Raw genomic sequence first — 26,962 nt, forward strand, 5'->3', positions numbered from 1 at the left:
TTTCTTTTTCTGCTGATTGCTGTGGCCAGAACTTCCAAAACTATGTAAATAGTAGTGGTGAGATTGGACACCCTTGTCTGTTCCTGACTTTAGGGGAAATGCTTTCATTTTTTCACCATTGAGGATAATGTTTGCTGTGGGTTTGTCATACATAACTTTTATTATGTTGAGGTATGTTCCTTCTATTCCTGCTTTCTGGAGGGTTTTTTTTTTATCATAAATGGATGTTGAATTTTGTCAAAGACTTTCTCTGCATCTATTGAGATAATCATATGGTTTTTATCTTTCAATTTGTTAATGTAGTGTATTATGTTGATTGATTTGTAGATATTGAAGAATTCTTGCATCCCTTGGATAAAGCCCACTTGGTCATGATGTATGATCTTTTTAATATGTTGTTGGATTCTGTTTGCTAGAATTTTGTTAAGGATTTTTGCATCTATGTTCATCACTAATATTGGCCTGTGGTTTTCTCTTTTTGTGGCATCTTTGTCTGGTTTTTGGTATTAGGGTGATGGTGGCCTCATAGACTGCGTTTGGAAGTTTACCTTCCTCTGCAATTTTCTGGAAGAGTTTGAGTAGGATAGATATTAGCTCTTCTATAAATTTATTGTAGAATTCAGCTGTGAAGCCGTCTGGTCTTGAGCTTTTGTTTGCTGGAAGATTTCTGATTACAGTTTCAGTTTCCTTGCTTGTGATAAGCCTGTTAAGATTTTCTATTTCTTCCTGGTTCAGTTTTGGAAAGCTGTACTTTTCTAAGAATTTGTCCATTTCTTCCAAGTTGTCCATTTCATTGGCATATAGTTGCTGATAGCAGTCTCTTATGAGCCTTTGTATTTCTGTGTTGTCTGTTGTGATCAATCTCTCTATTTTCATTTCTAATTTTGTTGATTTGATTCTTCTCCTTTTGTTTCTTGATGAGTCTGGCTAATGGTTTGTCAATTTTATTTATCTTCTCAAAAAACCATCTTTTGGCTCTGTTGATTTTTGCTATGTCTGCTTTTGATTTCTCACCCTCTTCCTCACCTGTTTCCTCCTTCACCCCACTCTTTACCTTGGAATTGCTTCTCCCTCTGCATTCCCTGCTTGTTGGCATAAAAAAATACCCCCTAAATTGGCATTGGGAAGGGGCAGAAGATGGAGGTGGGGGGATGGAATCAAAGCTTGAGGATCAGCAACCAGCCTGGGGGGAGGGGGCAGGAAGGGTGGCTGGAGGCCTGGGTGCAGGCAGGGCCCTGGGGATCCTGTCCTACATGGAATCAGGAGTCAGGACCAGAGTCCAGCCTCTGGGAGAAGTGGGTTAGCAACTGTCAAGTGGAGTTGAGCCCCTGGCTTATGGAGCCAGGGCTCAGGGCAGATTGAGGCCCAGCAGGTAGGGGACCAGCCAGGGCGCTTGAGGCACCACAGCCCAGCAGGTACCAGAGTGTCCAGGATGCTCAGCATTAAGGCACCTGCCAGGAAGGTGGAGGCCTCTCCACAGTCAGACTGGGCAGGATGGGTTGGGGTGTGGGCACCAGCACTGTCTGCAGCTGAGCAGGCATGAGGACAGCAGACAATGATACTAAATAACCAAATTAGAAACATCACAAATTCCTGGAAACAGAGTGCAATGACTCTGCTCTGAGGGACCAGAGATCGATGCTATTGGCAGGCCTATCGAGCCCGGCTGGATTCATGGAGGAAGCCACACTGACTGTGTCTGCCAGCAGCAAAGGCACTCTGGACGACGAGCAGGCTCGCCCCCACGGGGTCCTGGTGGGCAGCCAATGGAGGCTGGCACGAGGGGATGGTCTCCAGAAAGCGTCTCGTTCCCTCACACACAATTTCTTCCAATGACTCACAGCCCCGGGTAGCGATTAGAGGGGAAGATATTGAGAAATATATGTTTACTCAAATTCTACACTGGATCAGAATGAAACACACATCATTAGCCATAAAAGCAGGATTAAGACAACAGAGCATTATTTGCAAATGATCAGCAACCATGGGCACAGACATAAACATGCACCGAAGATGTAAATCTAAGCAATGAATGCCTAGTTCTATTGCTACTAGAACACATTTCTTATGTCCCGCCCAGATTCATTCGCGCCTGGGTCTTCATTCTTATTTGGTTCCTCTCCATTTAACAGACTCTATAAAGGATGGACCAAGGACTCGTACATAAGCAACCAACATGCTGCTGTTCTAGGGAGCCAGGGCCCCTGGAGCTGCTGGGAAGGGTTCAGAGACCCTCCTGAACAGACCACGAGCCAGCAGCACTGGTTTATCACCTGGATCCTCACTGGGAGAGGCAGAGTCTTGCCCTGCCCCGCCCCCAGACCTGCAGAATCTGAACTGGCACTTTTCTCAAAAACCCAGGTGACTTGCATGCACATTAAAGTTTGTGAAGCACCCATCTATACCACAGTATGCCAGTCTTCTGACACCCTGGGGCCCCTGGTGATCCACATAAAATGATCACTTCCTTTTTCATGTGGTGTAAAATTTCAAAATAAAGTGAATACAAATAAATCAGAGGACTGGTTATTCAAAAGATGCTTTTAAGTTGCATGTATACCTCCCCTGTGGCTCTTTTCTAGAACATCAGATGCAATAGCCACTCCCCGCCATCCAAGGGTCAGGGTTGGGGAAGGCACATTGCCACGTGGGGCATCACTGATCTACATGCAGAGCAACAGCCCCTTCAGTACCGGAGCGGCGGCAACTATGGCTCTGAGAGGGGCAGCGATAGAAGCACCAAATTCTGCATGGATTCTTCCAGAAGCCAGAAGTTCAGTGCCTCTTGGGGCTGGGAGTCCCTTCCATGTCACAACCTGAGTGCCATCATCTAATGTCAGCTTTTGAGTCCTTTCCCCAGGCCTTTGACAACTGCCATCATTTCCCCTAAAGGTCTCCTTCCTCCAAGTAAACACCCCTGAGTCCTTCAACTTCCATCCTGCAACATGAACAACATCCCTCTTCATCCTGGTCATTCCCCTTTGAACCCACTTTGGTTTGTCAATATCCCTCTGTGGGTACACGTGCATAGTAATAGAATTAAGTGTTTCATTTTCTTCTATGCTGAACTTTGTATTAAATGAAAATGCATTCTTATTATAAAAATAACATCACTATATTACTAAAAAATTTAAAGATTAAAAACAATCTATAAGCAAGTCATACTAATACCTATATTATTAGCATGCTGGTTTGTTTTCCTCCAATTGCTTTTACCTGTGTATATCTTCTTAAATAGTGGTATTTATAATGTACAGGCAATGCTATAGCCTGCCTTGCTTTTTTAACACCAATATTTTTAAATGCTGTAACAGATGACCACAGATAATCCTTAGCATCCCCTTCCAGGCTGTAATGGAGAAGTAAACTCAGTCTCCCAGCCTGGCTTGGCTAGTTCAAAAGGAAGGAGGAATCACTCAAACAGGGGTGCTGTATCAACGTAGAGGGGTAGGATGGGGAGGGAGGTGGGAGGAAGTGTCAGAAAGGAGGGGATATATGTATATTTATGGCTGACTCATGTTGAGCTTTGACAGAAAACAGCAAAATTCTGTAAAGCAATTATCCGCCAATAAAAAATAAATTAAAAATAAAAGAAGAAAAGAGGACAGTTTCTCCCACCGATGATTCTAATGGCAGCCCCAACCTCACGCTTTATACTGTGTCCAGTGGGCGACCAAGTCCCTTCAAAGTTTCAAGAATGGAGCCTCTTTGCTACTCTGTCCCAGTGTCCCCTATTTGGCGGGGGGTGGGGGGTGGGGAGAGGAGGCAGGGGAGGGGGGACCTAAATGCATAGGGTATTCATTCATTCATTTGTCCACTGAACAAGCATTTGTTGAGACCACCCATATACATGCAGTGCATCAGGGGCTATTTTGCAGTGGGGAGCAAGATGGTTCTGGTCTCGAGTTCGCAGAGCTTCCGTGGTGGTACCTCAAAGAGGTGACAGAGCACAGGAAGAGAGAAGAACTGACATTTGGTGCAAACCCACTGCAGCCGGGCACTAGATACGCATTCATCGGCTCATCTGTCATCAACAACTATCCCGTTTTACAGATAAGGGGAAAAAATGGTGCTTAGCCACAATCACAGGCTAGATTCAAACCCAGGGACTGTCTGACTTCAAAACTCCTTCTGAGTTCCCTAAATTCACACCGAGAGGCTGTCGTTCTCTCCTGACCCTCCATGGGTTCCTGCAAGCCACTCCCAATCGTGTGCTTCAATTATTTCACAAAACAGAATATCGTCTGATCTTGGGGATGTGATTACATTTTTAGAAAGGAGGGGAAAGGGAACTTTTCTACGGAACCACATCAGCCAGCAGCACGATTTAGATGAAAGTGTAATTTAGGGACCTTATTTTTCAGCCAACCAGCTAGCAAACATTTGTGCAATTTAAACCTTTCCACAATCCACTTTGACAACCGAGTATCCAGGGGTCGACTCAGTCTGCTGCTTATCGCCACCAGACTGAAACTTCTACTTCCCCCTTCATAATTACTCTAGGCAATCAGCACCAACTGATCAATCAAACAAAGAAAATTGCAGGTTTGAAGCTTTAATTAAATCTATCCGGCACTATCTAATTAAAGAAAATCTTTACACTTCTGCATACTCCAAAATAGAAGGAACTCACTCCTTTGAGGTTCTACAAACAATTCACCATGTCGGGGTCTTCACCTAGTTTATGTCGGAGGAAGACCACAGCAGAGAAAAGACAGTCATTCCACCCTCCTGTTTTTTTGGCCCAAGTTCAGGTAAATTCTAATATCATTGCGGGGTGGGAGCTATGGGAGAGGAATCAGTCACATCTCTGGTCACTTCTCTCTCATCCATCGAGGCCCTTGAGGACGGATAACTCTCTGTTCAGGCTGCCTTTCTCCCATCCCTCACTGCACTAGTCACCTAGGCAGCTGAAGGACGCTGAAAAAGAGCAGGGATAAAGAGCTGGGAACTTGGCTACCTCTGGGGCCACCTCTTGTTAACACAGTGCTTATTTGCCACCTGGAACCTCAGCTTTCTCCTCTGTAAAATGAGGCCAAAAAAAAAAAGACACTTTGGGGATTGTTGAGAGAAGCAGATTAACACAGTGCGTCTGGGAAGCTTAAACAACCAGAACCAGGAGGAGCAACACTCATCACTCAAAGCGGATGATTCCAAACCTTGCCTTAGTTTGCAAGAACTCCTCTGGCATTTATTCCTCCACCTACCAAGGGCCTTGACAGCCTTCTTGCTTTCTGCAATTATCTGTGGACAGTGATGAATTCTCGTTATGACTGAAATAGAGCTAAACTCCTGGAGCCAGGACCTGTCACCTTTCCCCTTTGCTGGGTAGGGGTTATGTAAGCCTAAGATACACTTAGCTGTGATGTGTTGCTTCAGGGCTTTGGAAAAGAGGGAAGTTGAATGTGCCTCTGTCAACTGACCAGAGGATCACGAAGCCCCCAGACCACTCATCAAGAGCACTTTGAGACAGAATAATCAAATTGGAAAGGTGGAGTCAAAGGTATACACTTTCTTCCTTGATTAGACTGTTTAATAAGACTGCCACTGCTTGTTAAGGGATGAGAGTTGCCATGGTGATAGGGAAGACTAAATCAGGAGGGGACAGGGAAGACCTCCCAAGGTGCAGAGGAGAATGCTGATATAAACGGATGGGCAGGATTTAAGACACTGCCCTGCCAGTCTCCAAGATGCTCAAGGACAACATGAGGTCCTATGACTTCACCAGCCAGAAACAGTCTACAATTGACTTCACTGCCTTCACTGTGTTATCCTGGGAGCCTGGGTCAGTGCAGCTCTGGGGAACAGGTGCCATAAACATGTGCCTATGTGTCTATCACGTCACTTGAAGCTACCAATGAATATGTTTCCTCTCCCTCGAATTTCCATGATAGAATCTGCTAGGCCCTGAGAAAGGAGACACATGTTAAGAAGCACAGTGCAACACAGCAGGTACCACGGAGCCACCTAACGATAGGTGGGGACACCAAGCTCATCTCAGGTTGTCACCAAAAGTCTCCTTCTCAGTGCGGCAGCCCCCTTGGCCACCCTGTTAAAATCTCACCACTTGCACTCCACGTGCTTTCTCTGATGTGCATTTCCTTCGTGTGCTCATCTAAGTAACTTTCCAGATGAGTGGAATCCCTAAGGCTAAAGGCAGAAGCAGCTGCATGTGATAACTGTACTCTAGCTGCAACATTGCTTCCCATGGAATACGAGTCAACAATTCTGGCATCACTCTACATGCTAGAATTGAACTGTTCAGTCAATGGATGGCGGATGGTGGGAATCAAGTGTCTCACTGCTGGAGTGGAAGGTTCCAGATAAGTAAACGGAGGAGGCTAGAATGATCCATGTGGTACTAGACTAGAGTTGGAGACTTCAGCATGAACTCTCATTTAGCGATGATATATATATAAATATTTACAGATATGTGCATAACATGACTTAGGATGCATACACATATTTCCTTGCTCTGTCAGCTGAGAGGGCCGAGAAGCAATGATACCTCAATAGTAATGAGCACATCTAGCACCAGATCGTGGTTTCTAACACCAAGGATGCAAAGCTCATTTCTTCAAAGAGCTTCAGTGAAACAATAACAGCAACACAACATCAATGGGAAAAACTCACAATGATGGGGCAATGCCAAAGAAAACAAGAGGTGTCAACTGAAAGAGTCCCCCCGTGGACAAAAACTTTCCAGTTTGAGCAAACAAAATAAATAAACTAGTATTGGATCATAACCCAACGTAAAAAGTAAATATCCATGCATCCATCTGATATAAATAAATTAAGAAGTGTAGGAAAATAGATTTCTCCTGCAGAAGAATTCCAAATAACGTATGCAGCTACTCTGCCCTCAAGATGAAGCTGGCTCTCAACTCTGTCAGCGTGGGTTGCACACAGGGACTTCCTTCCGAAGAGGATAGCACTCCACAGTGGAGAAGACTGACACCCTGAACTCAGCCAGGTGGTCAAGGCCAACATCAACGTAGGTGAGCCATGTTGACGGTATGTATTCTTGAGATGATGTGAAGAAAAGGGAGCCCTCCTGCCGACAACACATTCCTCCAGTCTAATCATGAGAACATCAGACAAATCCCAACCGGAGGACATTCTACACAGCACCTGATCAGTATTCCTCAAAGCTGTCGATCATCAAAAACAAGGAAAGGGGGCAAAATTGTCATGGCCAAGAAAGCCTAAGGAGATGCAAAGACTAAACATTATGTGGTTTCCCTGGGTGCCATCCTAGAACAGAACAAAAATGTTCGCTTAAACACTAGTAAAGCTAAAGCATTAATTGCTCAGTCGTGTCTGACTCTTTGTGACCCCATAGACTGTAGCACAGCAGGCCTCTCTGTCCATGGGATTCTCCAAGCAAGAATACTGGAGTGGGTTGCCATTCCCTTCTCCAGGGGCTCTTCCTGACCCAGGGATCAAACCCGAGTCTCTTGCGTTGCAGGCAGATTACCATCTGAGTAACCAGGGAAGTGATCCCTGGGTAGGGAAGGTCCCTTGGAGAAGGGAATGACAACCTACTCCAATATTCTTGTTGGAGAATCCCATGGACAGAGGAGCCTGGTGGGCAACAGTCCATGGGGTCGTACAGAGTTGGACACGACTGAGTGACTAACACACCCTTCACTCAGATTCCCTTATTATTTAGACAGAGACTCCTGAGAAACCTGTATGTAGGTCAAGAAGCAACAGTTAGAACCAGACATGGAACAACGGACTGGTTCCAAATTGGGAAAGGGGTATGTCAAGGCTGTATACTGCCACCCTACTTATGTAACTTATATACAGAGTGCAAAATGTGAAATGCTGGACTGGATGAAGCAAGCTGGAATCAAGACTGCAGGGAGAAATATCAATAACCTGAGATATGCAGATGACACCACCCTTACAGCAGAAAGCAAAGAGGAACTAAAGAGCCTCTTGATGAAAGTGAAAGAGGAGAGTGAAAAAGCTGGCCTAAAACTATTCAAAAAACTAAGATCATGGCATCCGGTCCCATCACTTCATGGCAAATAGATGAGGAAACAATGGAAACAGTGACAGCCTTTACTTTCTTGGGCTCCAAAATCCCTGCAGATGGTGACTGCAGCCATGAAATTAAAAGACTCTTGCTCCTTGGAAGAAAAGCTATGACCAACCTAGATAGTATTTTAAAAAGCAGAGACATTACTTTATCAACAGAGGTCCGTCTTGTCAAAGCTATGTTTTTTCCAGCAGTCATGTATGGATGTGAGACTTGGACCATAAAGAAAGCTGAGCACCTAAGAACTGATGCTTCTGAACTATGGTGTTGGAGAAGACTCTTGAGAGTCCCTTGGACAGCAAGGAAATCAAACTAGTCAGTCCTAAAGGCAATCAACCGTGAATAGTCATTGGAAGGCCTGATGCCAGAGCTGAAGCTCCAATACTTTGGCCACCTGATGCAAAGAACTAACTTATTGGAAAAGACCCTGATGCTGGGCAACACTGAAGGAGGGAGGAGAAGGAGGCGACAGAAAATGAGATGGTTGGATGGCATCACCGACTCAATGGACGTGAGTTTGAGCAAACTCCAGGAGATGGTGAAGGACAGGGAAGCCTGGTGTGCTGCAGTCCATGGAGTTGTAAAGAGTCAGACATGACTGAGCAACTGAACAACAACTTCAAAGAGCAGGGAGACTGGGATGGAGGCTGTTGTGACAATCAAGGCAAAAGATGATGGTAGCCTGGATCACTGTGGTGGCAGTGGAGGGAGCTGGAAGGGATGGGCTTTGGAGAGGACTAACATTTACCCAATGCTTCCTATGTGTCCAGCATCTTCTGCACACTTTATGCCTATAGGGTAGTTGAATCTTCACAACTTCCCTAAGGGTAGGTACTACTTTAATCCCAACTTTGTTGATATAGAAACTAAGACTGAGAGAGAAGTGACTTCCTCGGCATCTCATCACCATTAAGAGGCAGAACTGGGACTCGAACCCAGGCCGGCCGGCTCCAAAGCCCCTTTCCTAACCACCATCCCACACGTGCATGCTCAGCTGGGGCTGCAGGCAATAGGAGAGAGAGGACGACAACCAGAACCACATTTGGTGCCAAGAAGAGTCCACCAAAAATCAGGAGCACAGATAAAGTTGCTTAAAAAATACTGTATTTTATCCGTCAGTGACCTAACTTTTAGGCACAAAGGCCAGGCCACCAGGAGCTTCATTTCCCTGAAAGCAAGTGTCAATTCTGGAAAGCTAGTGGACACTGCTATCTAGAATCCTCACCTACCTCTTCTAAAATAAATTCCAAAATGCCAAGACAGAATTTGCAATGGCTAAGAAAGCACTGGCTACTGTGACAGATAAACCCTGGACCCTGGGAGGTCCAAGTGTGTACACAAGTTAATGTCTCACTTTTGTAAAATCCAGTCAATCAGCAGTCAAGGGAGGGGGTGGGTCCTACTTCATAGGACCCACCAGGTATCCAGGCTTCCTACATCTGTTTCCAGGGAAAGAGACAGAGCAGATTACAAGGGAGCTTCTCTGGGCCATGCCAGGGGTGAGGGGGGTACCATTACTTCATCCACTTTCTACTGGCCACTAAGGTGTACAGCTCCACCTTGATGCAAAGAGGCTGAGAAATATTGACGCAGCCTGGCAGCTGTTTCCCACAGACAGCACTGCCCTGTGGAAGAGAAGCAAGAATGATAGCAGACAGTTAGCCTTCTCTGCCACCCTGCTTAACAGGCCACTGGAAAATAAACCCCTATGCCAAAGACAAATGGTGAAATTGTTGAAAAAGCCAAGAGCAGTACCTGAATACGGCAGAAATAATCCAAGAAGATCAGGAGTATTTTATAGCCCTTCCACATACATCTCTAGTATCACTCAATCATACAATTTCAGCACTGGGAGAAGCTTCAGAGTTCTCTTGGACTTAAGTCTTCAATTTATAAGTCAGGAAAATGCAGCTGGTCCTGAGAAAGGATGGGACTTGGTGAAGGTCACAAGCACACCAGTGGCTGTGCCGGGCCAGACCCCCTGTCTCCTCACCCCAGTTCTCACTAAAAGTGGCTCTCTGTTCACTTAAGAGACCAAGAACTGGTTTTCTTTTATGTTTGCTTTACGTGAATGAGGCGCGCAGTGCTTGGGAGATGCTTACTTGGGTACCATTTCTCCTGACCAATGGAGTAAATGCTAAAATTACCAAACCTGCCTCCCCCTGAAGACAACATCCCAGGGTTACCAGGGAGCCTTGTTCCTTGATTTCTGCTGTCCCAAAGTTTCAGGGAATGAGCTGAGGATACAGAAGGGGATACACTCCTATCTCAGCAATACCCCTATTGGCCACCACTTGCAAGAAACAGGCAAAGGAGGGTCAAAGGGAAACCAACTCCATTCTGGGTAAACTCACATCTTCGACAACGCTTGGTGACGCTGTGGGCAGGACTGATCACGGCAAGGGAGGCAGGCAACACAGTCTTTTGGTCCAAGACTCGGGCTGCATGGGGCCTCATATTCTGGCTGCTATTAAACAGCAGACTTGGCGAATGAGCAAGGCAAGGCTTTGCCACAAAAATTCACTTTGACCTTGAACCACAGGGCCCTACTGTGTATGGAGAGATTGCTCAGGACCCCGACACTGCTGCCCACCTGGCTTTGTATATCTCCCGCTGCCAACCCCTCCCCCACCACGTCTGCCCAAACCCACTCTCTGGCATTAGATGATGGAGCACACGGCTGCCCACGGGCCACCACCGTTGCAGACCCTGCTCGCTCCTTTCTGCAGTCCCCTTCAGCCTCGGTGTCGTTGTACAGACCTGTGTGAATATGTGCTTTAAAAAGATTTTTTTTTTAATTGAAGTGTAATTGCTTTACTAAGGTTGTGTTAGTGTCTACTACAGCAAAGTGACCCAGCTCTACGTATACACAAGTCCCCTCTCCTTTGGATACCCTTCCCATCTAGGTCACCACAGAGCAGTGAGTCCCCTGAGCTATACAGTAGGTTCTCGTTAGTTGTCTATTTTATGCACAGTATCTCTATAGATAATATGAGCTTTTGAATACATCCTCCCCAAGGCACAAAGCCTCTTTGAGACTCGGCTTCCTTAAAATGGAAAAAAAAATGGATAAGAAAAAATGGAAAAATGGATAAAAATGGAAGTAATCATTCTTACCTATGGGAAAATTGTGAAGAGTGGATGAGCTGTGGGACTTCAAGCACGTGGCACACAACAAGTAAATGTTCCAACCACTCTGATCCTCCTCTGTGTCCCTCTAAGTCATCAGAGCTCATCGTCCAGGGAGATAAACAGAATGCTTTCTCCAATGTTCTACGGTGTTTCTTGGGCCAGAATTGTTCCCCAGCTGTCTGGGCCCATAAGAGGGGTCAGTGGTTTCACTGGGGGCCTTAGCAGGTCCTCCCCCAAAGCTGGCCTGGGGAAAGGCCATGTACCAAACCGACTGTGGTGACCCAGACAGGCGGCTGCCCTGTTCCAGGCAGCCCCGTCCAGTGGCATTCGGAGGCCTTGGCCTCTGCACACTTCAGCTGACTCCATGTTAATCAGAGATAACTTCTTCGATTAAATGTGAAGCTCCTACCAACAGGTTTGCCTCTGGATGGCAAATTTGCCCGCATTTAGGATGAATCAGACATATTTACTTTTCAGATGTTACGGGTTTGATAAAATCCATAATGCCTTTGGCCTCAAGCCCTCTTCCTATTAATTATTAAACCCTTGTGTGTTTCGAGGGTAATTGAATCCATGTTTCTAATTAGTTTACACTTAATTCATCAGAACAATTTTTAAGGGGCTGATGGATGTCCCAATAAGCCTCATGGGCAGTTTAATGAATCTTTATTTAAAAAGAAATTGGACACACACCAAACTGCTAACAGCAGTGACCTCCAGGGAGCAGGGTTGGGACAGGGCCTGGGAAAGGAGGCACTTATGTTTTTTCATTCTATACACTGCTGTACAGCTCAACTTTTTTTTATTTTTTTCTTTTTAAGTACTGAGTTCCTGTTACTTTTACTATTTTAAAGAAACTGCTTAAAAAAAGAAAACAGAATGAATTTTTTAAAGGGAAGTGGAGTGAATGCAAATGAGTCCCAAGCAGTCAGAAGGCATTTGGACATGGAAAAGCAAGCCCGGCTTCTACCAGGAGACTTGCGGCCCTTTCCTCCACTAGCCACTCTGTATCTAAGAGACCTTAGCCACATATACTTACTTCACCTCGGCAAAGAGAATGAATACTCCTCCTCTCCTGGGGGTATTGTTGAATTTTTACATATAATGTGTAACGACTGCTTAGGACCTTTGGGCGTGTCCCCATTTCCATCCTGTGAGCTCCCCAGCATGCACACAGGGCCCCTGGTGATCCGGCCTGGCCGCACCCCAACCTCCCACAACACTCCACCCCTAGTGAATTCTCTGCACCTTGCCTTTCTCTTGATTTCGCCTTGACTTGAGCACATATTATTCTCTCGACTTCAAACAGTCTCCCCATTCCTCCTTCGATGCCCCATTAGGGGATACCTTTCTCCAAAGGCCATTCACTCATTCACCCCATAAATATTTGTTGAGCGCCTCCTATGGGTCAGGCCTTGGAGATGCAGGGGAGAATAAGACAAGTCTCTCTAGTCAAGTGGAGCAGGCAATGGCACCCCACTCCAGTACTCTTGCCTGGAAAATCCCATGGGCGGAGGAGCCTGGTAGGCTGCAGTCCATGGGGTCGCTAAGAGTCGGACACGACTGAGCGACTTCACTTTCACCTTTCACTTTCCTGCATTGGAGAAGGAAACGGCAACCCACTCCAGTGTTCTTGCCTGGAGAATCCCAGGGATGGGGGAGCCTGGTGGGCTGCCTTCTACGGGGTCGCACAGAGTCGGACACGACTGAAGTGACTTAGCAGCAGCAACTCTAGTCAAGGAGCCTACAATCTTGCGAGGGAAATGGGCAGAAATCTAAGAATCACAGAGCACGCACATGTGAAGCCGTGAAGGACAGACACACAGCAATCTGAGGGATATCACAGGAGGCTTGGACCGGATTGAGAAGGAGGGGTGTCACAGAGGATTTGCCAGGTGAGAAAGTGACGAATGAGTTTAGATAGGAAAAATGAGTGAGCGCTGACTCAGCAAAGGGGTAGAAGCAGGGCTAGCATCCCAGGCCCACAGATCAGTATCTGTGCAAGTATCTCCCCACGACTACGTACATCAGGTTCCCCAGCCACAGCCTCCCAGACTACCTTCGCCTGCTTATTTATCTGTTTCCTCAGAGACTGTAAGTTGCTTGAAAGCAGAAGCTGTCTTGTTAACTGTTGTATCTCTGACACCTGGTATTCCTGGTGGGCATTCAATAAACGTTGAAGAAATGACAAGCGGATGAGCGTGTCTAGCATGGTTGCTGGCCCACAAGAGGTGCGCGGCGTCATCACTTCTCCTTTCTCTTTTCCAGTATCCTTCCTCTGCTTTAATCTTAAACAGGAATGCTCCCTCATCCCCATGGGTCCTCCCAGCCACCTCCTGACCACAAGAACACATTCTCAAGGCATTCTAGGGATACAATCCTCCAAGGACAACCGTATTGGTGTGTAGGCACACTGTTAAGAAATCCAGTAGGCAGGTCCTTTAGCGGGCCTCTGCTGCAATACACAGTCATAAGGAGACAGTAAATCTGGCAAATTTCTGGATTTTTTACAACTTCCAAACAGGTGTCTAATGCCAGTTGAGTGAAATCTGCAACAAGCCCCAAATGACTAAAACTGCATTGCACCTTAGGCGGATGACAGAATGTGTATTGCCAGCAACGGAGGGAACCAGTTGCAGTGTTTCCCATAACCGGAGCCCAAATGTCTAAATTAAGGGATGCTTAGCTGTGCTTAACTGGTGCACTCATCACCAGTGCCCTATAAACCCTCCAATTCACAGTGATGTAGTTTATTAGCAGCAGCTCCATAGATTATGTTTGCTCATGTTCCATTAGGAAACTTCATCCCACATTAAAATGCAATGCAACAGGATGTCTGCCAGCACAGAAAGGCCATCTAATCGTGCAAAAGCAGAGACGTGGGGACAGTTCCAGTAATTCATCCAGGCAGGGCTGACACTGCATCGTCTAGGCGGCTTTTGGTTCTTTCCTGGCTAATTTCTAAATTCCTACAGGCTCCTCAGACTTCAGGACCAGTTCCTACTCCCATTTCCCACCCTGATCCATTAAGAGAAGAATCTGATCAGCTTCTATTGTCAATTTAATTTCAAGCAGCCAGACGCTGCCTTCTGGCACCCTGGGACACTGCTTGTGAATAGCTCTAGATGAAATGTGAGATGCTTTCAAGAAGATGGCTGTGAACTCCTGGTGGAGAAGGGGAGTGGATGGGAGAAGAAAGACATCTGCATATAGAACAAGCTGTGTGCAGTGTTCCTACAGGCACCTCTTCATTAGCGATGCTAGGTGCAGCTGTCAGTACAGAGCATCACTTTAGAGGTCCCCATTTTGCAGAGGAGGAAACTGAGGCTCAGATGGGTTGACTTACTTGCCCAACATCACTGACACAGAAAGAGGATTCGCACCCACGTACAGCTGATGCTAAAAGTCTAAACTCCTCCTTAAACGCCTACCTTGGGATTTCTCAGCCTCAGCACCACTGGCATTTGTGGCTGTCTTGTGCATGGTAGCACTTAACAGCATCCCTGGCCTTGACCCACTAGATGGCCCCTCTCCAGCTGTGACAACCCAAGATGTGTCCAGACATTGCCAATGTTCCCTTGGGGTCCAAATCGCCTTCAGGTGAGAATCACTATTCTACCTCGCGTCTTGTACATTTATTGGGTTCATGTGTGTGTGTTTGCTTAGCTGTATTTTCTAATTTTTTTCTACCAACATACAAGTATTTCTTTTGTTTACATCTCGTCACAATTTAAAACAGTTTACACACATTATTTAATGAAATCCTTATCAACCAACCTACAAAGTAGAAAATGATACACTCACTTCATGGATGAGAATACTGAGGGTAACAGTCAAAGTGACCTGTCTATGCCAAGCAGCTAGCAAGGAGCTGGAATTCACTTCTTGCACGTGCGTGGCTCGGCCACAGCCAAACGTGGTGGGAGGCTTGATTCCCAGCCTCCAAGAACTTGACTCAAAGCAGGAAGTTTGCTGCTCACGACACAACCCATGAGCTAGCAGCTTGAGAAAGATGTGTATAAAGAGATTCAGAATTGGGGTGGGAAGGTGACTCCAGTCTTTTGCTGGAATGCATCCATAAACAGAGTGAAAAGGATTGAGAGAAAGTAAGGGAAGAAAAGAGAAATGCATTAAAATGCACAAAGGGCAGAATTATGAAACTTATGCCTGTCAAATCTGAGACAGAAAACCCCAAGCCGTGCAGAGAGAACTGTGCAGCAGGCTTCTTGCCAGTCCCCCAGGCCCACTGCCGGGCGACCGTGGGATCAGCAATGCCGCCCGCAACGAGTGACTTCCCTTGAGCCCAGTCTCTCCTTCAGTGCCCATCCTCCACGTCTGCAGCCCCCCAGTGTAAACAGTCTAATGGTGGGCCACAGGCACCAAAGCGCTCCAGTGCAGTCTGAGTTCCTAAGAGAAGGATGCGAATAATGCGTGTGGGCACTAAGGGCCCTACCGCAGGCGACTCGGGCACAGCGCCCTGGGAGGCGGGTCAGCGTCACCACCATTGTGTAGGTGAGGCTCAAAGAAGCCAGACCTGGCACAAGGCACGGCACAAATAAATGCAGAGGCCAGCTGGCATAAATCTGGGCTCTGTCTCCCAGGAAAATGCAGCGAGAGAGGTGGCCTAACTGCTCTGGAGGACGAATGAAGACAGACAATGCGCACAAAACCCTCACCTCTCCCAGGACGCCACAGAACATTTTCCTGGAGCCTGGATTTCGCGTTAGGCTGATCTGGCTTGCTTTCTGCGTCCGAACCAGACACTGCACACATATCCTCTACCCCTTCCTTTTTCATACTCCCACCATACAATCCCTACAAACCCACCCTTAACGCCGAGGACCACACTTTCCCGTAGCATCATACAAACCCGTGCCTTCTTTTCTATTCATTATTCTAGCTCAGGTCACCATTGTCTCTTGCCCGACCTGGATGTCACCAGTCTGGCCCCCAAACCAATGCATTTTCCACACTGAAGCCAAACCATGCCAAAATCCTCCAGGTAAAGACCTTCATTTGAAGGGCATCTACCAAATACCTACAGCCAATATCACACTTAAAAAGTGAAAGGTAGACTATTTTAAGACCAAGAACAAAATAGGGATGTCCACCCTCACCACATCTATGCAATATTATATTGAATATTGGATATGTTCAACATTCTATCCAATGCAATTAAGCATAAATAAATAAATAGCATCCAGATTGAAAAGGAAGAACTAAAGCTGTTTTTATCCACAATTATTTTTTTAAAAAAAAAGGACTATCAGCAAGGTCATGGGATACGAGATCAATATACAAACATCAATTGTATTTCTATATATTAACAATGAATCATCCAAAAATAAAATAATTCTATTCACAACAGCAAATCAAAAAGAATAAAAATCTTAGAGATTTCTAGTTCAAGATGGAGAGCCAAGACAATATGTTAAACTCTTCTTCAATCTGACCTCCTAAATTGTCAAGGAGATAGTCCAAGGTATAGGGAAAGAAAGACTATATACATCCACGTGGAAACGAGGAAAAAGAGACAGACACCTACATGCTACAGGCTCTAAGGAATTTCTACAAGATGTAGTGCCGATGAGACCTGACTAAGAAAAGGCTCACGAGCCCACTAGACAAGATGGTGATGGGGAAATACAGCTTAAAAGGTGTTCTCAAGAAGCACCTTTAACCGTCAGTGGAATAAAAATCAGAGACGAGGCAAGGAAAACTTGTGCTTAAGGATGGAGAAATGGAAAAAATAGTAAGGAAGCTTAAAAACAGAAAGTAGTAGCTATTATACAAGAACAAATAAACAGTTACCAACAAAGAGTGTGAGTGAATGAAACTTTTCCGTTACAGAATAAAAATTCTTATGAAAGATTTTAAAAACAAAAATCTAAGAGATACATGAAACAATGATATAGAAATATGAAAATAGAGGAATTGGCAGATGGTTGATAAACGCAAACCTAAAATAAAACAAGTAACAATGCTTGTATCACAGCAGAATTTAAGGCAAAAGGGGGGGCATAAATATAACTTTTATATTGGGAGAATTATAATTGACTCTGAATATCTGCTACTTAAAAATACTGACATGCTAAAGAGTATACATCAAAATATATAAAGTAAAAACTTAGAAATAAAAGGAGAAATTGATTTTAAAAAAATAGTGAAAATGTGAAGACATTCACTTGCACTTAGGCAACAAATAAGAAATCAGAAAAATTAAGCAATATTAATAACATGAATTTCTTCAGCCTTCCACCATAGAATATATGTTTCTTTCAAATACTCAGAATGTTTACCAAAAATGATCTTATACTGAGAGAAAAAAGTCAAAAATTCTCTAACATAGAAATCATAATCTGAACATAAAGCAGTACAATTTGATAATAACTTAAGTATAAAAATATTACTTGGAAATTTTGATGGAAAAAAAGAACTTGAGAGTCAAGGAAGAAACAAAACTGCAATTAGAGACTAGTTCTAAAATAACAACTATCCATCAAAATTTATGGGATATGGTCAAAGCTGTGCTTAGGGAAAAATGTCTCTTAACGTTTTTCATATCAGACAAGAAGTAATGGAACTAATTCAATGCATGAAAACAGCAAAAGAACAACACCAGCCTAAGGTAAGTGGGAGAGAAAGATGAGGAAAGATAGAAGCAGAAATCAATAAGTTAGGCAACAGGAAAGGAATAAAATTGATAGCCCTAGAGTTGGAGCTTTAAAAAGACCAATGAAATAGGCAAAATTCTGGCAGGACTGAGTAAAAAAAAAAGAAAATACAACTGCACAAACCAGAAGCAAGAAAGGGGGTGTGATCCCATAGAGTACGGAGGTAGAGAAGCTGTCTACAAAAACTACAGGCAGTGAAAATGAACCAAAGCGAGCACAGGAGGACCACAGGGATGAGGAGCCAGGGCAGGGAGGACCTCGTGAAGGTACCAACCCCAGGAGCCTCCTCCTCAATCACGCTGCTTGGTCAGAGTGAACACATCCAGGGCGCCCTCCCCTCCCTTGCCAGGACTGCCTCCCTAGGTCCTAGAAACCCCCACCCTTCCCTGCCAGAGTCATCCCCACCTCTGGGGGTCTTCTACACTTCGCTCGCAGAGCCAGAGAACCCAAATGTCAGAAAACAGAGCTTTGATCACCCGCGTGTGCATCCTGCTTTAAGAGTAAAGAAAGATGGAAGAACTTCAGGATGCAGAATCTGCCTCCAGCCATCTGCACCCCAACCAGCCACTCCACTGGCCTGATCTGATTTTCTTCTTCTTTTTTTTTTTTTAATAATTATTTGTTTTTATTTATTTGTTTGGCTGCACTGGGTCTTAATTGCAGCAGGCAGGATCTCCCGTTGTAGCATGTGGGATCTTGGTCCCCAACCAGGGATCAAACTCAGATCTCCTGCATCGGGAGGGCAGAGTCTTAGCCACTGAACCGCCAGGAAAGTTCCCAATCTGACCATCTTGCAAACCTTCCCCGAGAGTCTATGTAGGTGTCCCACCAGATGGGATCACCTGAGCTCAACATCCGACAGTCCAGGCTTCTGGTTTTCGGCTCTGCCCAGTCCCAGTCTCCTAATTCTTTATCTCTAGCCCCACCCGATGTCCTTGAACTCTAAACTCACATATTCAAGTCCAGGCCTACCTATCCTTTGCCCCCCACCCCTGTGACCAGCATGTAACCTCCACAAAGACAGTGGCTTTGTTTTGCCCACAGCTGTGTCCCCAGCACTCGGGCCAGTGTCTGGAACATAGTCGATGCTCATGAAATATCTGTGGAATGAATGGGCGGAGAGGACTCCAGTCTCTTCACCCAAGTTCAGTGAACACCTACTGTGTGCTAATCCCTGTGGAATGTCAAGGGCGGATGGACAAGCCTGGTCTCGTCAGGAAGGACACTGAGTCAGGGGAGCCCCAGAGGCCCACCCCTGTGGCAGGCGTGGTGGCCTCGCCTCTGCACTGCCCTGAGAGGGCTGGGAATGAGCAAGAGGGCCGGCACTGTCCTGGGGGTGCTGTCTGTGACTCCTCTCCAAGAGCATCTTAAACAATGCCTTGAGGTTAAGGACTTGGCAGGGAACCTCTCATCAGCGCACTTCCAATTAGCATTCTGACCTCCCCAGGGCTTAGCTGACTGACGTGCTATTGATTCTCTTTCTCCCTGGGAGCCCACAGTCCTTTGGGCAGAACCAGGAGGAGTCTTTCGAGGCAGCACAGCAGGCCATCAGGTCAACAAAACCTGGAAAGCTGTAACTCTGGGGCCTTGACCTTGTCCCACCAAAGTCTGCTCTTTCTGCAGAGGTGGTACTCTCCCTCCCTGTCTTCCTCCTTGATGTGAACTCTCCCCTCGGGAGCCAGGTCAGCAGTACCAGAAAGCAGTCTCATCCTCTCCAAGGTTTTCTCTTCCATCAACTGTGATGGGGTGTAAAAAACTGGGAACTTCTTAAATTCTCAGTTCTATGCTCAGAGCCAAAGCCATGCAAATGCAAGGCCGTTTCCAACAAAGTATAGATGGTTTTCAAACACAGGATGCAAGACACAGTCGCTACTGGCCTTCAGCTCATATCTGCTGGGTCCCAGGGAGGTATGTCCTGCGTATGCATGCAAAGTCAGTTTCAACAGAAAGACTTGACTTGCTCTCTATGTTTTCTATCTAGTCTTCCCAAATGCCCTACTCATCCATCCTGCCTATTGGAAACCTCTAAGCGGGAGAAAGAGCTTCATAAAGAGCTTTATAAAGAAAGAGCAATTGAGGGCAGGCCTCATAAAAACAGAGGGCTTTGTTGACTACCGTTCACCCTGCCTTGTTCTTCCTCCCAGTCAGCTTGGCTCAGGCCCAGCTGTTGGCCACGGGCAGGAGGGGGTGGTACCTGGTTCGCAGGTTCTCTGGCTGGGGTGGCCCATCAAACACTGACAGGACGTCAAAGTCCTCCTCCAGGGCAAAGGACTGGAACACAAGCTGGATCCGGTGCTGGTCCTCTGCGGTGATGGTCCATGTGCAGTTGGCGTAATTGGGGTAGCCATACGGGAATCCCGGGCTCTCAACGGTGCCATTGGGACCCTGCAGTTGGAAGGTGCAGTTCTGACCTGGGAGAGAGAAAGGGAGCCATTCAGTATGGCCAGCAGTACTCTGAGACTCTGCCAGAGGGATGGGTGCAACGTGTTAAATGATCGTGAAGCCCCTTTTCCAGATGCTCCCTCTCGCCGCAGAGGGAGGGGAGTGTGGTGACTGACCCCGAGTGCAAGCTAGCTTGTGCTGTGCCCTGTCCAGCTGATAAAATGAGCATTGTTGGACTCAAGCCCCAGAACGATTCTGTGAGGTAGGAAACAAGCCTCAGAGAGCCTGAACTAAAAGCCAGCAGACCAGCAGAACTTCCTCTTCACAACACTAAATGCCAGAATGCTGTTTTCAATTGCTCTCCATTTTCCATGGCCCCTTGACCCTCCAGTCCCTCTGCTCCGCTCCTACCCTCTCTTCCCATCTCTACAGAAAATAAAAGCCATCAGCGGGGACCCCGTTGTCTTCCCAATTCCACCCCACCCGTCCAGCCCACCCCACTTGGTCTTTCTGCCTCCTGCAGATGAACCAGCCCTCCTTCCATCTAAAGACATTTCTCCCCTGTGCCCATTGCCTCCTATTCCTCCCTAATCTTCACGAACCTTATGCATGTTTCTCTCTCAACTATATTACACGTGTTCAGTTGTTTCCTCTCCATCGGAACTTCCCTGTTTTAAATGTGCTCGAGAATCTATGACTAAGGAAGCAACTCCGCATTCCACTCCTCTTTTCCCTCCAGCTTTGTCTCTCTCTTCTCCTTCACAGCCTAATTTTCAGAAAACACAATCTGTCTATTCTTTCTGTCTCCATTTCCTTCCTATCTTCTGATCCTATCGATCCACCCGAGCAGATTCACTAAGGTCACCGATGGGTCCAGTGGATACTGTTTAGTCCTCATTTCAACAGACCTCTCTCTCAGCGGCCTCTAACGCTGTTGCTCACCCCTCCCATCTGGAAATGCCCCTCTCCGAGCAAAGCACCTCAGACTACACTGAGCGTGAGCACCGCCTGGGGCCTGGCTCATGTGGATGTGGAGGAACAGCGCCCGGGTGGGGAACTCATCTACCTGGAGCCCTGGCGATGCAATGATGCTTTGAACAGCGTGGTCTCCAGCTTCCGCCCACATCACTCACTTTCCATCTTTCCTCCCACTGAGCTTTCTCCGGCTCCTTTCCAGGGTCCGTGTTGGGGTCTCTCCTCCTTTCTGTCTATTCTAGAGGATTTTCTCACTTGTGCACTGATGACTCATACACTCCATGTCAGACCTCCCTCTGAGCTCCAGACCTGACCTCTCCTTTGGAAGATGCAGGCTCCCAATGTCCTCCACCCACCCTTTCCTGACGCTTTCCTCTTCCTCACAGCCCCATGGACAACTTATCACCCTGTCTCTATCTCCACTTCCCTTGACCCCACAGCATCTCTCCCCTAGACCACCGTAATAACCACCTCCTAACTGGTCAACCAGAGAAAGCAATGGCAACCCACTCCAGTACTCTTGCCTGGAAAATCCCATGGGCAGAGGAGCCTGGTAGGCTGCAGTCCATGGGGTCGCTAAGAGTCGGAAACGACTGAGCGACTTCACTTTCACTTTTCACTTCCCTGCATTGGAGAAGGAAATGGCAACCCACTCCAGTGTTCTTGCCTGGAGAATCCCAGAGACAGGGGAGCCTGGTAGGCTGCCATCTACAGGGTTGCACAGAGTCAGACACGACTGAAGTGACGCAGAAGCAGCAGCAGCAGCAGCAGCAGCAGCAGCAACTGGTCAACCACATGTACCACATTTACACTGCAGCCGGGGATGTCTTTTCAAAAGAGAAATAAAATCAGGTCACCTCCCCTTCCCCTCACCAACATCAAATCTCCCATAGCTCATCACTGGTCTTCAGTAAGGAAAAATTACTTGTAGACCTATGAGGGTCTCTGCATGGTTTGACCCTTAATGACCTCTTAGCCTTGTGTCCACTAGCTTTCCAGCCAAACCCCATACCTCTAACGGGCTTGAACAGATATTTCTCCAAAGAAGATATGCAAAGAGAAGACCAATAGGTACTTGAAAAGATGCTCAACATCACCAGCCAGTCATTAGGGAAATGCAAATTGAAAACCACAAGGAGGTATCACTTCATACCTGTTAGAATGACCATCCTCAAAAAGATAAGAGATGACATACTGGCAGGGACATAGAGACAAGGAAAGCTGTGTGCACTGTTGGTGGGTATGTAAACTGGTACAGCCACTACAGAAAACAGTACGAAGGACCCTCAAAAAAGTAAGATTAGAACCAGCACACAATGCAGCAATTCCACTTCCAGGAATACACCCAAATGTAACAAAAGCACTAACTCGAGAAGACATCTGCCCCTCCATGTTCGTAGAGGCATTACTTACAGTAAAAAAGACGTGGAAGCAATCTAAATGTCCATCGATGCATGAGTGGATAAATTACTTGCGAGATATACACAGAGGAATATTCAGTTCAGTTCAGTTCAGTCCAGTCGCTCAGTCGTGTCCCCCATGAACCGAAGCATGCCAGGCCTCCCTATCCCTTACCAACTCCCGGAGTCCACCCAAACTCATGTGCATCGAGTCGGTGATGCCATCCAACCATCTCATCCTCTGCAGAGGAACATTCAGTTCAGTTCAGTTCAGTTCAGTCGCTCAGTCGTGTCCGACTCTTTGCGACCCCATGAAACATAGCACGCCAGGCCTCCCTGTCCATGACCAACTCCCAGAGTTCACCCAAACTCATGTGCATCGAGTTGGTGATGCCATCCAGCCATCTCATTCTCTGTCGTCCCCTTCTCCTGCCCCCAATCCCTCCCAGCATCAGGGTCTTTTCCAATGAGTCAACTCTTCACATGAGGTGGCCAAAGTACTGGAGTTTCAGCTTCAACATCAGTCCTTCCAGTGAACATCCAGGACTGATCTCCTTTAGGATGGACTGATTGGATCTTCTTGGAGTCCAAGGGACTCTCAAGAATCTTCTTCAACACCACAGTTCAAAAGCATCAATTCTTCAGCGCTCAGCTTTCTTCACAGTCCAACTCTCATATCCATACATGACCACTGGAAAAACCATAGCCTTGACTAGACAGACCTTTGTTGGCAAAGTAATGTCTCTGCTTTTTAATATGCTATCTAGGTTGGTCATAACTTTCCTTCCAAAAAGTAAACATCTTTGAATTTCATGGCTTCAGTCACCATATGCAGTGATTTTGGAGCCTCCCCAAATAAAGTCTGACACTGTTTCCACTGTTTCCCCATCTATTTGCCATGAAGTGATGGGACCAGATGCCATGATCTTAGTTTTCTGAATGTTGAGCTTTAAGCCAACTTTTTCACTCTCCTCTTTCACTTTCAAGAGGAATATTACTCAGCCATTAAAATAAGGAAATGCTAACATTTGCAACAACATGAATGGACCTTGAAGGCATTATGCTAAATGAAACAAGTCAGAGAGAAAAAAATAAATACTGTATGCTATTACTTATATGTGGAATCTAAACAAACAAACCTCCCCAAAAACAAATTCATAGAAAAACATATTAGACTTATGGTTATCAGAGGCAGGGGGCGGGAAAGGGGAATTGTAGGAAGGTCGTCAAAAGATACAAACTTCTGCTTATAAAATAAATAATTACAGGGGATGTAACGTACAACAGGGTGACTATTGCTACATTGCTGTATGATATACAGGTAAATTGTTAAGAGAGTAGATCCTAAGGGTTCTCATCACAAAGAGAACTGCTTTTTATTTTCCCTTTCTCCTTTTCTCCTTCTCATTGTTTCTGTATGAGAAAACGGACAGTAGCTGAACTTATGTGGTAATCATTTCACAACATACCTCAATCGAATCATCATGCTATATGCCTTACATTTGCACGGTGGTATGTGTCAATTATATTCTCAACACATCTGGCGGAAAACAAACACCCCACCCTTCTCAGTCCTTTGTACTGACCACACTCTCGCTGCTCAGCCACAGGACCTTCGCATATGCTGTTCTCTCTTCCTAGAATACGCTTCCCCTCCTTCCTGGCATATTTTGTTTCAGCTCCCAGTCAAGGGTCTTTCCTTGACTAGTTCAAACCCTTTATTATATGCTTTCCTGAAACCATCACCTCTCCTTGGCAGCACTTATCGTAGAAGCAAATGTCCATGCTTCCGGGTGACACAGTCTTAAGTATCTGTCTTCTTACCAGGCTGTAAGCTTCATAAGACAGACCATACTTGAGTTTTCCCATATTTGAATCCATACCCCAAGCTCAGTACCAGACACACAGTAAGTTCTCAATAGTTTAATATGGTGCTTGTATTTAGTGAGCGTTTGGTTAGACACTCCTCTAAGAACTTTGCATATGTTAACTTGTTTGACCCTCACAACAGCCCTAGAAGGTAGGTACTATGCTCACCATCTCTATTTTACAGATGAAGAGCTAAAGCAAAGAGAAACGAAGGAAGGGAGCCCAAGTCACGCCATTACCCAGAGATGGGATTTTAATGTCAGCAGTCCACTTCAGGTCCACTGTCTCAAATACCAAGTTGATGAAAAAGTTCATTCGGGTTTTTCTATAATATGAAAAACACAACCAAACTTTTTGGCCAATCCAATATAATGCTGATAAATTGACTCAACACTAATTTCTTTAAAGCCCACTTTAGGGATTAACTAACAAAGGGCAGTTAATCTCTAAAATGACTTTAATATTGAAAAATCTCTTTTAATACAAAAGAGGGATAACACAAAGTATCCCATTTTAAAAGGGGAAAAAAGCTAAAGTCTTCTGAATAAATGCTAAATGAACATTTAATAAAATTAGACATGTAACCGTGATTCAAGGAAGCATTTGGAAGTAGGAGAAAGACTGCCGCTTTAGCATGACAGAGCATCCATTTTAAAATAATAACCTACCTCCTACTTACAGTGAAACATCTGATTAAGATCAGGAATGAGATACAAATGCTACTACCACCTCTGAGATTTCATTTCTTGTTAGAAGAGCTAATCCATATGAGGCAAGAAAAAGAAATGAAAAAAGAGCAAGCAAAACTATGGCTTGCAGGTGAGGTGCTAATATACCCAGAAAACCCAGGAGACTCAGTTAGAAAGCTATCAGAACTAATAAAATATTTCAATAAGGTAGCTGAATACAAGTAAACGAAATCAATGACATTTCCATATGTCAGTGACAGATAAAAAAATAAAGAAACAAAGTCTTATTTATGATAACTACAAAATGCATATAATGAATGGAAATTAACTTAAATAGGCAGTCACTCTACAAAAATAACTTTTAGAGAAGGATAAAAAAATTTGAATAATTGGAGAGACATATGTAATCCTGAGTGGAAGACTAACTTCCGAAAGGTTAATTTGGAATATTAACCTTTTGAAAAGTTATTGAAAAGTTAATTTATAAGCTCAATGCAATTCTGATCAAAAGCCCAATGACCTGCTTTAAATTTAGTAAAACGGATACCTAAGTTTAACTGGAAGAAATTGACAGTCACAGACAATGGATACTTTTTGAAAAGGTATTAAAAAGTAGTATTCTCATTCTACAAGATACTAAACAGAATCACCAAATGGTGCTTATGAAAATAGCGTGAAGGTGGCCCAAGAGTGGGCAGGCAGAACATGAAACAGCATTATAGGAACAGCCTTAAACAGACATAAAAATTAAAATATGTATAAGACAGCATTAAAAATCAACGAGAAAAGAAAATCATTTTACAAGGTCAACTAATTAACTGAGAAAAGAATTAAGTTTTATCTCAATTCACACCATATAGCAAACTAAGTTTTTTTTTTTAAAAAAGTCAAAAAATAATTACAAGAAAATATGCACAAATAATTATCTGCCTGATTTTTCTGAATGTAAAGCTGTGGAAGATACTACAAGATTGACAGTTTATACAAAAAGCATGTGTAGGTCAAAATTAGAAACAAAAGCAAAAGCCACAGAAAAAGATAGAAGAGTAATATATGTAATACAGAAAGAACTATTACTAACCAGCAGGAAAACAGCAAGCACCATAGTTGAAAAGCTGGATAGGGTCTTGAATAAGTCAGTTCACAAGGAAGACATAAGCGGCCCAGAAACCAGAAAAGTATTCAGCTCCAATAATAATGAAATAAAGCTCCTAGCTCCACAGCTTTCCCTTGATTCACCTTCCTGAATTTCACCCCACGAGCACCAGCTCTACTCAGCTCACCCCTCGGGCACCAGATCTACTCAGCTCACCCCTCTAAAACCTGTCATGTCATTGCACCACATCACTTATTCATTCATTTAGACCCTGTGATGGGTCTTGGGACCTGGATCACAGACCAAACATAAGCAAATGCTTTCACGTGGCAGTACTGTGCCACAAGGGTGCATGGAACGATCCTCGAGTATAGACCCCATGGGGGTTACACGTTGAGGACCACCCTCACTCATGTCCCAGACAACCACTGAAACCATCCTTCACAACTATCCCCAGCATCCCACTCAGACCTGTGTGGGTCTACAGTTTCTAGTTTAGAATTTGCGTATGAACAGTACGTCCTGTTGCAGAGAAAGAAATTGGGGGTTGGGGGAGGAGGTTCAGAACAGAGCCCGTGGGAACATTTTCCATGCATGGGGACGTGAGAGGTGATAGAGTAGGAGGCGTGAGAGGTGACAGAGTAGGAGGCGGGGAGGAAGGCAGAACAGTGGAGAACCGGAGGGCAGGCCTAAATAGG

The 26,962-nt window shown here is 45.3% G+C and overlaps 1 protein-coding gene across 2 annotated transcripts in view; it reads right to left on the reverse strand.

Annotated features, from left to right (window-relative positions):
• CSMD2 (CUB and Sushi multiple domains 2) overlaps window positions 1-26,962 on the reverse strand; it is a 683,354-nt gene that overhangs the window by 595,820 nt on the left and 60,572 nt on the right. For both annotated transcript variants that reach the window (XM_027967572.3, XM_060416549.1), the window contains exon 2: window positions 20,048-20,264. In XM_027967572.3, coding sequence (XP_027823373.2) covers window positions 20,048-20,264 — 217 coding nt within the window. The remainder of the gene's footprint in view (window positions 1-20,047; window positions 20,265-26,962) is intronic.

The sequence above is a fragment of the Ovis aries genome, chromosome 1, assembly GCF_016772045.2.
Source record: "Ovis aries strain OAR_USU_Benz2616 breed Rambouillet chromosome 1, ARS-UI_Ramb_v3.0, whole genome shotgun sequence".
In the NCBI taxonomy this organism is placed as follows: Eukaryota; Metazoa; Chordata; class Mammalia; order Artiodactyla; family Bovidae; genus Ovis; species Ovis aries.